Genomic DNA, 13,840 nt, shown 5'->3' on the forward strand with positions numbered 1-13,840 from the left:
GCCTATGGGTTATTGTCATTCCTTTCAATGGAGTCATACACTCTTAGTCCCATAGTACTACAAAGGCTGTTAGTAATTCTTGATTGGCTGCATTTGGTTTGATCCAGATGCTGCGTGTTATGTTTGTGATTATCAACCAAACTGCACATAGTGCTAAATTTTTCTACCTAATCTATTGATTGTCTTCAAGGATGAAACTGATGCAGAGCTGAATGGACAGGAGGAGGAAGAGGAGGAGGGAGAGGAGGTGGTGGAGGTGGATGATGATGGGGAGGAGGGTGACAAGGAGAATAATGGACAGCCACCTGCCAAGAAAAGACGTGGACCTCTCTCAAGACGCTAAGACTTCACTAAACATTTCTTCAACCAAAGAGCAACTCTCGTATCTTTGTATGTATACAGTAAACTCTGTAGGAGTTGACGCTGCATGATAAAATAACTGCCTGACTGGAAGCTAAAACAATGTCCCTATTTCTCACTTATGCATTCACATATCAACAAGATTTTGAACGAGTCAAATTTGAAGTCGAGTATGGAATTAGTTCATGGAAAAATTGAATCCCTTTTATCGGAAATTCAAAAGAATTTAATCACATGAGTTGAAGTGACCAAGTCTTCATGTTAATCTCATAATGCAAACTTCTATCACACTGCATTGAGCATTACATACAACATAACACAGATGAATGCATGAATTCATTTGCCTTAACTCTTGTTTTGTAGTACGGGTTCATTAGGACATTGTACTTCCATGTAATGTCTAATCAGTGTAACTCAATAGGAAATGTATACAATTCATGGACAAAACCCATGTCTAGCTAACAGCAACATGCCACAGAAACATGCCAAATAAACACCAGTTAATACATATTTTGATATATACATGTAATTACGTCATGAAAAAATTGAAACAAAATTAGAAATCAATTGACTCAGAATCTTTTACACTAGTGAGATATTAATTTTGCTTGCGTTGAAACATTTTCTCTGGTCCCAAGGACTTCAACTCATGCAAAGTTTACTGTAATATACTAGGCCTGTGACTCAAAAGTCTTCCACATGTTGCATATCATCAGTGAAAGATAAGATAGCATTCAATGTCAGAATAGGATTTATCAATTTTACACCAAGTTTGTCAAGAGGGAAAAAGAGAAGGGACAATCGTGAGCTAATGGCTTGTGATCACATCTATTGAAAAGTTAAACATGTGCCAACCTCATAGATAGTGTCCCTGTTTGTATGACATCCAGTTTGATACAATTTCATCTCCGAATGTCTGTTAGGATCAGGATACGGCATACCAGTCAGGTTTACCAGAGAACATGTCAACCTTCAACTTTTACTTGTAGTCCTTCAGTTCTCAAGTCTTATTTAAGTTTGTATGTTAAAGTCTGCATTAAACTTGCTTTAAGGAAGCAGAATTTTCATGCATTCTTTATGACAAGAGTTGGCCATAACTCAGTGTTTTTGGATGCTGAATGATTCTTCATTACGTGTGCATAGATGTTTATTCTTTTTTATTTGTTTGTTTTTTACATTTTTCCTCTTGTGGGAGTTCTCCACATCATGGATGGCAAATGAAGGCCATTTTTTGGTTTTTGGTTTTTTTTTAATGAGAATTGTATCATGTGTTCCATTTTCAGTAGAATTCTACATGTTTGGTAAGATTTCCAGACTCTTGCAGTGGAATGCTTAGGGATTGATAGTTTTGAATCCTTTCATCCTCAAATTCCAATAAAGATGACAGAGTACAGTTAGTAGTGAAATAATACATTATTCTGAATATGACAAATGAATTGCTAAGCTGTCAAGTTTATCATCTGAGCGTTTATGTGTGTAAATACTCCCCCCCCCTCCATTCTCATATTCTCCCATCTAAAACACTGACCACCTTGCCATAGTTGGAATCATAGATTTCAAAGGAGATTAAAAATCTCCCCATTGTAGATTTTACCCATCTGATCATTTTGTTACTCATTTTGCTTGTAGCATTGTGTGTTTAAATCATTAATATCTGTATGTTGTTTTATGTAAAATGTCAGTGTCTGTATGCATATGGGCATGGTCAATTGATACTGTTTCTTTCATACTTACAATACATATCCTGGTACCTGCATACAATATGCAATGGTCATGTGAAAAGAGAATGCCTTTTATCCTTTGACAGACAGCTGTGATATGTTGCAGTGATTCAGTAATCTGAGTAAGAGAATGGTTTACTACTTGACGTGTGCTGTACAGTATGATAGGATAAGGGATATATTATGCTGTACAAAACAAACAAAACTATGGTTTTCATTCTGGAGTGAAGAGAAAAGATGTGTAGTTGATCTGTTCCCACCTGCCTCTCTGCCCTGTTCACATATTGGAGATTACTGTCTGAAGGAGGCTTTTGCACGATGTGGAGAAAAATAAACAATTTTGTCCAAATGACAGCACAATGGAAACCCTATATAAGTGAAATTGCTTTGGTCCAAAGCGTAGATGTACTTGATTGCGATAAAGATATGTAGAATATTGATTCAGCATGCAGAGTAGAAGTGACAAGAAAATTCATGTGTGAAGTGTTTCTTACATGGATCACTTGTTGTCACACAGTCATCATCCATTCATGGAACAGCATCTGGAATTTAGAATAACAGCTTTTTAAGAATGTAAGTTTACAATTGATCCAAACATCCAGTAATTTGGTTGCCAGATAATTGGAAAATTATTAATGACTGCAAATTAGGAACTGACATTCATATAGCCTTGCACTATACTGCCTGTAATCACAGCATATAGCATTATATGCATGATTGCGTGTTCCAGCTGCGTTTTGCATATGCTGTATAACCAAAGATGATGTGAATATGTTATTTGCCATCACACTCTCTTATTGTCTTATACTCTTGACAATGTTACTCTTTTACATATGCAGTGTACATTACAATGTACATACATATATCTTCCAAAGTATTAAAGCTTGAATATGTATCACTTTTCTCTTTAAACATTAATGTGTATTTGTTGTTTATTACCTGTGTGTTGACATGTTTCCTCTGTGACTTCAAGAAACAGTTTAATGCAGCAGAATCTGAAAGTCATTCTAAGAAACTCCACACCTTCCCTGGATTATTTGAGTTGTACACTGGATCGCTTACACTATCAACTTAGAAAGATACGTGTACTACCCTTCATATTGGCTTGTCTAGAAATTTAAAGTGGTACAGACAAAAATTACACAGACACACAAATACAAACTCACACCCACATTTTTATCTCAAAGATTACATGATTGGATTACAAAGTAGATTGAAAAGAGATATTTTATCAGGTTGAAGAGTCGTTGATACTTACTGATACCTAAATGTATTTCATGTGATTTGTTTTCATTTGTACATTCAAAAATAATGTCCATAGGAAATCTGAGAATGGGGTGAGAGAGAAAGAAATGAGGATTATACGATTTATCAATCTAAAAAAAGAAGTGTCCTAATGGTCATCTTAACAAAGCTTTATGATAAACATACTGCCATACCCCTTTCAATAGGCAAAGAATTTATCAACTTCATTTAAACTTCTTTACCCTTCCCCAGAGTTAGAAAAATAATTCCAGTGATTGGATGTAAATTGAACATCAAACTTAGGAAAATAAACAACTTCCTTGCAAGTGATGTCACATAAAAAGATTTTTGGTTTGGTAGAAGTAACTTTCTGAATTATTGTTTTGGAAATGTTTTTGTTGGCTGTGACCTTCAACCTCTCTCCCCTCTATTCCTTTGGTTTGTCTGTCTGTCTGTCTCTCTCTCTCTCTCTATCTCTCTCTCCACACATTCTCACAAGTATAATTGCTCGTATATGTATATACGAGTATGTCACATTGGTCTTATTTAATAGAAACAAAACACATGTACATTTCACTATGATTTGTTCAGCAGTGTTTTAATTAATGATATCAAAATATGATTCTTTTATTTACACACCCCTGAATTGATGTTTGATTCGCATTCTACACAAACATTCAAAGTCAGTTTGTTCTATGCAAACATTTACACACATTGACCTACCAATTGAACAATAATGTTTCTAACTGATATTTCGACATAAATAGGGCGACACACACATGGGAAATCACAACACACATATACAAGCAGTCTTTGTTTTTTTTTTTTTTTATAAGAGAATGCAAAGTTTATGTAATCAGAGGTTGCCTTTACATAAAAATGACCCATTTGTCTCGCTGAGCTCCGATATGAAAGCATTGAGAGTACATGTATTGAGAACTGGGATAAACTTCAGAATTGTTCATCGAACTGCAATGGGTCAATACTTCTTTCCCCCATTCTAGTGATTTTTTATATATATATATTTTTTTTTAAAGGTTGATTTCACTTTTTTTTTTTTATCTTGGCTTCTGAATAATTTTGTTTGTTTCTTATTTTTTCGTTTTTCAGTGTATTCTAGTACAAAATGTACCTTTGCCTTTATTATACAGCATTTCTCACTTTTCCTTTCACACCTTGAGTTAAGAAATGCTTTAAGAAACAAGAAACCGTTGCAGACACGAACTGCTTTGAGCTGTATGTCCTGTGAAGCATACGTGTTATTTTAATCATATTGATTTGGATGATGTAGAATAAATTTTAACTAATTTGTAGCTCACTAGTCTGTAGCTCACTGAGAACAATAAACATGTACATGTATAGAGTTGTATCTGTATCCCTATGAGGAGAGCTAGAGCCAGTTATTCACGCAAATTTCAATTTTTACTAGAAGTGCTACGTCAGGAAAAAAGTATTAGCAGCTCATCCCGTTAAAACCTTCCACGACTACAAACATGCATGTTTTAACAATGTGAGTCTCAATGAATCCAAAGAATCTTTTCAATAAGTAAAAAAAACACACACACACACATGGGCTGCTTATCAAAGTCCTATATAACATTTTAGTTGCAACGAATTTGGTTTAATCAAAGAGTTCTTTGGTTTAATATTGTAACAGTACACAGTATGATATATAATGCGTAGTTCCAACTATAAAGAGAATGAATCCAAATGAATCTTTTAAATAAGTTAAAAAAAAACACATGGGCTGCTTATCAAAGTGCTATATAACATTTTAGTTGCAACGAATTTGGTTTAATCATAGATTTCTTTGGTTTAATATTGTAATAGTACACAGTATAATATGTAATGCGAGTTCCAACTATCAAGAGATATTTAGAGTTGGAGGGAACAAACTGTATGCAGAAAATCAAATACTGGCACTTACTCAGAACCCTTAAAATACCCTGTAGCGCATTTCTATAGATAGCGGTATGTCAGCAGGTTTCAAATAAACAAGTTTACAGGACATGTACAGAGGTGTTTTTTTTTTTTTTCCCGAGATATACTAAATAAAATCATATGGGAATATCGCGTTCATATCCACTCAGATAATCATCAATGCTGTTATCACAAACCATATTTACTCTGTATGATTTTCAAAACTTTGAAAATTCCCTGGACGTTATCACATATTTTCAAGAGTTGGGCACTCGGCTGAAGAGTGCAAAGAGTTGTCTCACATGTTAATACAGTACATCCTGTGTTTTCGGAAATGTGGATATGATAGCAAAGACAAGATCTGCATCTACTTTGTGTGAAGTCAGAGAATTATACCTTACCACCCATATTCAGTGATGCTTTGTTGACACACAAGTTCTTTATTTATGCATTTATTTATTAAAAAAAAAAACAGAGTTCCGATGAAAAAAAAAATACATATGAATATATCAAAGAGTATCTTATGAGGAATAGACTCACATAGGCAAGAAAGAAGAGATCTACGAATTCAGCTATGAGACCAGCCTGTCGAGGATAAGTTACACTTAAGGAATGTTGTGGATGTGAAGGACGGATACAACTTAAAGAAATCAAACACAGCATGATTGTCACACTAGAAAAGATTATCTTATGAAATATACGACCTATTACAAAAACGAGCATCTAATGATACAGGATAATGCTTTTGGCACTAATGACGTCATCTTGATGACAAAACAGACATTCATACGGATGCTGATTCATTTCCCCTTCTCATCGTCGTCGCTCAAATCTAGCGATGACAAGTCGTCGTCGTCGATGTCGAAGTCAGTGATGCCAAGCCGGGCATTCTCCATTTCATCTTCGTCGGCTTCATCTGAAACTTCACTAATTGCGTCTGGTTTTAAGAGAAAAAAAAAAATAAACGAGTAAATAAGTCGCACTAGCCAGTAATTCAACTGGTGATTCCATGTTAGAATAAAGTCTTTTTTTTTGGTGAGAGAACATATTATTACAACATAAGGCGAGTCAAAAAAACTTACACGTCCAAGAGCTGATACAAATCACTAGATGATCTACCAGGTACAATGTATTCTGATCGGTATCGTTTCAAGCGTAGAATGGCTGGACACTGTATTTTTTCTCGTTTATCATTCATTTCATTTTTAGTGCATTTCAACATTTGCATGGTGCTTATTCAGGGCACTATATAGGTATGATGAAATTAGGTGTGTTGGATGTCACCAGAAATGTTGGGTGGGACCAGGTAGGGCCTACGTGTTGGAAGCCCCTCCCCCCCCCCCCCCCCCCCACCTTTCCAGGCGGTCAACCATACACTATACTAAGTTGTTCCACATTCTTATAGAGATACCCCCTTTAAGGATACAAATGGCATAGCATTTTGACCCCCTGTCGGGGCTAGATGGGACCAACGGGACCAGAATGCAATGCTCATAACTTACCCATATCCTGAGTGGCTTTGAGAAGACGTCGCGCTGATCCTAGAACATTTCGCACCATGACCTGTTTCGTCCGCCCACCTATGGGATGATACAGAAACACAGAGGACATTCATTTTGGTATCAAACTAAACATTTCCCTTTTTAAAAGTGCATTGGAACAATAAAGATAGAAAGTCCTGTCTGTTTCGGAAATTTGCACGCATCGTTGTAACAGTCATAATCAACAGAATCTGTGCAGATACATGAATGTTTTCTCCATACACAATGTACTCAGAAACGAAATCGCATGATCTACAACATATGGATGTTTTGACAGGGTAAAATAAGCACATCGAGATTACAAAAAAAATACAGTGCATATTTTCGTGCGGTGCAATTTTCAAGATGAACGGGGCACATGACGAATACAGTTTTTGTACATGTATAACGAAAGGATTTTTTTTAGGGCCTCAGCTATCTCTTTACATACTTTCAGGCAGTACTTCTTCTCACACCCCCATCTCTTCCGATATGAGGGGCCGCAAGGTACAACTATAAAATGTACTCGTATTTACGTACATAAATTGTACTCGTCTTCGACTCGTCACTATACCTTTATCTTTGATAATACTTCTGCTGCGGCATACTCCAAAATAGAAAATACAATTGTACATCATAGCACAACGTGTACGTAAATACGAGTACAGTAAGGATTGTTGATATACTTGAGATTCACAAATTCGTTGTAATTCGTGATAAAAACACTTGTTCATTTGATAATGAAGCGATATTTTCTGGAAACTTTCTGTCATTGATCACGAACTTATATGTCCTGTCACTTTGAGTTCGTGTTTACAATCCTATACAGTCATGACAGTATAGAACTTAATGCCGACAATTCTCTGATTAGGAGGGAGAAAGACAGACTTTCACAACTGAATTGTCTAAAAATTGAATATTTAAAAGTTCAGTTTTATCTTACCTCCGTCTTCACTTGAGTCATGGAGCTCGACAATATCCTTGCCTTCGACGAGCGCCCCCTTTGTGCTTTGCAGGAGGGAGTCCTCCAAACCGGCACCGGTGTTGGGTTTTAGAATCAGTTCAAACTTTTTGATATTCTTCACCCATCTCGCAAATCGCGAAAACTTTTTGTCCCCAGAATTTTGCTGTGGTGCCTTCTTGATGGTCGGGAGTTCTTTGAGAGTCTTGTCGTACCGATCCTCGTATATATTGTCAGGCAGGCCGTAGGCAACACTGTTTCTTTTCAAACGGTCGGTTTCCACACTCCGCCATGACACGTATTGTCGTGAAAACCGCTTGACCTGTTCCTCGTCGAATCGATCCCTAATGTGCTTTAGGGCTTGATATTGTTTGACGATGCTCTCGCTCTTACGCTTCTCCAGTACCTGTGCCTGCCGTACTCTGTCGTCATGAATCTTTTCCTGAGCATTTTCCACCTTCTTCAGGAAGATCACCTGTCGCTGCAGCTTGAATCGCTGATTGTTGTAGACCGAGTTGTAAAATTTCTGCCGCGCGAGCGTCTTTTTGGTGATGATGACTGGTCGCCTCTTAAACGGCTTCTTTGCACCGTCCTTTGTCTTTACCCCTGACGATGCGTTGCTTGCGTGGCTTCTTCGAGATGTTGTTGATGTTTTGGTGTCTTTCGTGGCTGCCGTCACTGCGCTAATCTCGCTTTGCTCACCATCGTCGTTGGCGGTGACGAATTCTCCGCTAGCGGTGAAGTGTCCGTGTTTGGTCTGTCGCCGTAGGAGCGGTGGTTTTCGCTTCGTAATATCGGACTTCGATCTCACGTTCACACGACGTGTCGATCTATCTCGAGTATCAGACGTCCGCAAAGGAGAGCTCCTAGCTATGGCTCCTACGGAGACTGAGCTCTCTGTTTTAGCCTTGTTGAGAGTTTGCTTGTCGATACCATGTGCATCGGAATGTTCCTTAGGGTTACCGTCTTTTTTCGGTTTTAACTTTTCTCTCTTCTTTTCTAGAGCTACCTGAGGACGTTTGCTCTCAGACACATGTTTGGGAGGTATCGCTTTGGTTTGCTTATCATCAGTTGGTGATGAATTTGTTTTGAGTTGGGCAGCTGAAGACGTTTTTGTATGTGGCTTCACTGATATAGTAGTTGTCTTTTCTGGAACCGAGTCATTTTTCTCCGGTTTATCGCGATTTGATAAATTTTTGTGTCGAGCCTCATGCACAGTCTTTTCGTTGTTTATCGCTCTTTGAGGCTTTTCATTCTCGAGTGAAGTAATTTTAGTCTCTTTCTTTTTCGGTGATACTGCATCATCATTGGCATGCTGAATCTCTGCTTTCTTTGAGGGTTTGGGTAACCTGAAAGGATATACAAAGTAACATAAGAAATTAATGTAACATAACGCCAACACTATATTACGCGATTTACTTGAGATATGCTCTCGGTGAATTTGATTTGCATGAGACTATTTTCTAAATATAATTTTTATGGAAAATGTCTACATCAAAAAGAAAAAAAAAAATCCTGAGCTATTCACCGATAATCAGAGTTCGCCGTTGAAGGTGACCAGTGGACCAGCTGTACCTAGTAAAGCTTTATAAGTTCTAAGTTGAAATCGATCTCACAAAGGAATATCATCTCTACTTTGCATTGATTTTAACAATCTGCTTCATATAAACTTTTCATGAACAAGCAAATAAGTACTGAAATCGTAAACTCACTTCTCTTTGTCACGGGTAGTAGTGGCATTCACCGAGTTTTCGCCATTGGACACTGGTATATATGTTTTCTTTCCGCGATCTTTCGGCTTGCTGTGGTCACGTGGTACCGTGGGACTTTCACTGGATGAATCTGAACTCACTGATGAAGACAAAAGTGAGGATAAGTGATGAAGGCTGACTTTCCTCAATGCTGAAACTCAACTTCAAAGGATAGAGACTGTGAAAAATTTGGCTGCTCATTGTTTAGGTACGGGCAAATGCGTTTATAATATTAATCCTTATATGACTCATATATTAGATCTTCAAAGTGATTAAAAATATCAGTAATCGATCTGTCTCTGTTGATCAAAGTGTCTTTCAAAATCTATTATTTTTGTTTAAAAATACATATAGACAATTTTCCTGAGTTTTTATTTTGTTTGCTTTGAAGGATTAGAAAGAATATCATACATCATTCTATACTGTTCGCGATGCCACACAGTTAATGTGTTACTGTGAGAAAGAACTGGGTAATTGTTTGATTGAAAAACGACGTACATATCTCATTCTTGACTGCATCCTTCGTTTAACATTCCAAAAAGTTTTAGTAGACTGAGAAAGAACAGAGATATAATAGATCAAGGGAACGAGAAGAAGAAAAAGGAAATTAAAAGGCAAAGGAGATTACCATAGAGAAGAAACAGGAGCAGACGAAAGAGGAGGGGAATGTAAGGTTAAGGGATAGAAGACGATGCTATGAAGTGAAGGAAGATGGACGTAGAAGAGAATATCATCCATGACGATAAGTGAAATCACAGTTGTACTTCATTAACTGGCGCTGAATGTTACTTGGTGTAAGGATAAAAGCACTTTTTCAGACGATGCTATGATAGCAATAAAACGAGCACTGGGTGATTAAATCTGCAATGTAGCTGGTTAGGGGTAAGCATCGTGATACACTGTATTTACCTCCATTGACGAGCGTGTTAAGCTTGGGGAGTCTGGGAGGGGTACCGCCCTTGTCATTCAGAGTTGCGCCGTCAGACGATTGTTTGTCGTGGTCGTTAGGGGCGGGCTTTGAGGGAGGAGCGGAACTTACGGTCCTGCTGGGACCTGCACATGCAAAGATTATTAAATGTCTTTGAATATCGTATGATGGTTATCATATATAGGACGGGTATAACTTGTTAGTATATACTCACTACTGTGCGATCATGCACCGCTTGTGTTTGGGTCTCATTCGTCACAATAACAGAAAACTCCACGTCCGTTTGAAAAAAAGAGCTGCTAAAATCTGATTATATCGAGGTAACATTGGACAAACTGATAACTCTTGCAAAGCCTGTGTGGATGTCTGTGTCGATTTCGCTCATGTTCCTCCTTCTTTGGTCTCATTGATTCTCTTACAGCAATTCTATCATTTTTTTTTTCATGTATGATTTTCTGATGAGAGGAAAATGCCATGCCGCAGTTCAAAGTTGTTACAGTGATATAATGAGTAATATGAGGACGTTTAGTGAATGGCAAACTATAAGAATCTGTATTCCATTGCATGTATGGGGGAAAACACAAGCCTGTGCTAAATAAGCGGTATGATTATGTATATTTGATTGAATAATTGAGGCATAAAATGTGGATGTGTACATGCGTGTGAGGTAAGGAGGCACTCACCGTCCGAATCTTCTCGCCGTGACAGCGAGGGGACACTACGCGTCGTGCGTCGACTCGCTGCTGCAGCTTTGGCTTTTCGACGAGTAAGTCGTGACGGCTGCTTCCACGTCTCGTAGACAGCGGGAAGCTGTATGGACGATGGATGATGAGGGCGCTTCTTCTCTTGGACCGATTTCCATTTCACGGCCCCGCCTCCTTGTAACCTAACAATGGATTGAAAGAGAAGAAAAGACATGGACAATTAATCAACTGATTGGTCGCATAAATATGAAAACCTAAATCATGATAATGTGGCGTGCATGGTGAATCGTATGTCACAAACAGTTGTGATACTTTAGCATCATGATGATTGTTTTCCATATCCTTGCATGATAGTGTCAGTATCGTCTGGGCAGTATGAGCAGAAAATATTTTAGACTGTCGGGTAATAATCGCCTCAAACCTTCAGTCTACACTGAAGTTGAAGCCATCTTTCATTTCAAACTATCAAGTTCTTATGTGAAATTCAGAGATGACAACTCATTGAATGGAAATATATAGCTCTTGATTTTTGCTTGTGTGTTTTTCCATTTGCGCATAACATTTGCTATATAACCTGTTATTTCCATAGTTGGTACTAGATGCACTTTCGATGTTTTATTTTGTTTACTGTTCGAAGTTAAATTCTATTCCTTCAAAAAGAGATGCTTCCTCTGTCGCTGGTGGAAGTGACACAATATCTTTCATTGTAGAAACATCCAGAATGAACCACGTGTAACATACGAACAAAAATGATACTTATAAGTAAACAAAAGGAAACAAGACATGCCACATATCAGTCAAGGCATGCTTCCTGGACAAAATTTATCGATAAAACATCTGAAGATATAGTGTTTGTGCTTTTACGTGATTCATTTAAATACATCGCTGTGTCTCACGCCTCGGCGGTAGACAGCTATTATGCATTCTAACTTCTTTACAATTCTTTTGAAGAACACAAACCATTCAATTCCACTCTTTCTGTTTGTTTCTCTGATTGTTGAGACAGGAAGGAGAGAGAGAGAGAGAGAGAGAGAGAGAGGGAGGGAGGGAGGGAGAGGGAGAGGGAGAGAGAGGGGAGAGAGGTGGGGGAGAGGGGGTATGGATTCCCATTGACCAACGCTTGTTTTAATTGACCTTCTGGGCAAACAACTCGTTGTCATGGACGCGGAAGAAGTTGATTGTTGACATTGTTCTACTTTCAATGACGCGGACCTTTGGGGCAAGTCCATGGCCATCAAGCTCACAATATTGATTGATATTGACACAAGCTGTGCTGCCTCTTCAGAGTCTATTGCCAAACGACAGAAACGCTCGCACGTCTCTAATTACCATTTCACGTCAAACATCTAATGTTTTATGTACCCAAGTAACAGACAGAGGACGTCTCCTCTCTTGGTTATAGATGATTTTTAACTAAATATCAGCGGAGAATATTTCTCAGTCAGTCATTGCAACATAGCCTAATATTAAGTGATAGCTCAGTTTATGCCAAGATGCCAATACAATTGAGATGTGCAGAGGAATTTAATCACTCCCAAAGTGTGACGGAAAACATCCAGAAGGAGGAATGAAAGACTGTTTGGACGCCTATCTACTTGGGATCGTTTGCTTTGTCTTCATTTGTTTCGCACGCAATTAGTGTAATTTGCAAAACAAACAATACTAGAAGGAATAAGTGCTTGCAGCTATTACGCTCTTTTGTCCCGCTTTTGTCTCCCAGAGCGGTTGGTCGATCAATAAGAAATCAGGAGGAACCACAATAAAATGCCTCGATGTGTTGTGAAATGCCTATAACGTGCAGGTAAACTCACTGCCAGAGGCAGCCCTTCAGAGCGTTACTGGCGCAACGGGAAGCGTGACAAGTGCAGAAAATCCTTACTGCAGGACCAATATAAGGCACTCAAGAGCCCCTCGATCCTGATCACTCCCAAATTTTCTCTCTACACACTACCTATATACTACGAAAATCTCACCCAATCACCTCTCCTCTCAGAGCCAGATATATAAAAGAGGTTAATTTATGCGTGAAGAAAACTGACATTCGTGTTTCTCTTCCCCTCATCTTCGTTTTGCTCATTCTCCTCTTCCTCCTCCTCCTCCGTCTATATTGCTTGTTAGCCAGATTAGTTCGTCTTTGTTGTTCCTTCTTGTATACCTATCACAATGCATGTTGCTCATGGTGCAGCTGCAATACAACTCTTGTGATTTCCATTCGGATTGCAAGAGGTGAAAAAAAAAATCAATTGTACTCACAACAATCACCAAATTCTGATGTATCACGGCGGTTGATTTAAAAGAAAAAAATATATGTGTGTTGTTTTTTTTTTTTTTTTGTTTTTTTTTTGTATTTGTAAGCTCACTATTCAAGGTAACGTGGCTCAACACAAACCTGAGTCACTCATAGCAAGACATGACCCTCCTCGGGTAGAATCACCATAGATACGTTGTCATAGTGACAAGATGTTTCAAGTAGTTGTCGTCTGCTGCTCAATTGTAATCCGTTGCACGCGATACATTGCACGTATGATAAGCAATATTCCGTTGTCACGCTGAGAACACATACGTTGAATGATATATTTCTTTCGATGAAGCATGTAATCTGGTTTGCCGACTTGTCAAGACGGGAGGGTTATTAATGAGGCCCATAAAAAGACAGTGACAGACGGCACTTGAAATGTCTATAGCTGCAAGTTGGACAAAAACAAAAATCATAGTTACCTTGTAATTCTC

General features: G+C 38.2%; 2 protein-coding genes across 2 annotated transcripts in view; one reads left to right on the forward strand and one right to left on the reverse strand.

The window, feature by feature from the left end:
- LOC140241539 (Fanconi anemia group I protein-like) overlaps positions 1-2,993 on the forward strand; it is a 37,114-nt gene extending 34,121 nt beyond the window's left edge. The window contains exon 33 of the mRNA XM_072321274.1: positions 191-2,993. Coding sequence (XP_072177375.1) covers positions 191-343 — 153 coding nt within the window. The 3' untranslated portion in view covers positions 344-2,993. The remainder of the gene's footprint in view (positions 1-190) is intronic.
- Positions 2,994-5,991: 2,998 nt separating this feature from the next.
- Positions 5,992-13,840, reverse strand: part of LOC140241600 (uncharacterized) — a 30,826-nt gene continuing 22,977 nt past the window's right edge. Inside the window, exons 2-7 of the mRNA XM_072321335.1 lie at positions 11,090-11,292; positions 10,388-10,531; positions 9,440-9,578; positions 7,710-9,076; positions 6,749-6,826; positions 5,992-6,183 (exon numbers count right to left, since the gene is read on the reverse strand). Coding sequence (XP_072177436.1) covers positions 6,047-6,183; positions 6,749-6,826; positions 7,710-9,076; positions 9,440-9,578; positions 10,388-10,531; positions 11,090-11,292 — 2,068 coding nt within the window. The 3' untranslated portion in view covers positions 5,992-6,046. The remainder of the gene's footprint in view (positions 6,184-6,748; positions 6,827-7,709; positions 9,077-9,439; positions 9,579-10,387; positions 10,532-11,089; positions 11,293-13,840) is intronic.

This window comes from Diadema setosum, chromosome 18, assembly GCF_964275005.1.
Source record: "Diadema setosum chromosome 18, eeDiaSeto1, whole genome shotgun sequence".
In the NCBI taxonomy this organism is placed as follows: Eukaryota; Metazoa; Echinodermata; class Echinoidea; order Diadematoida; family Diadematidae; genus Diadema; species Diadema setosum.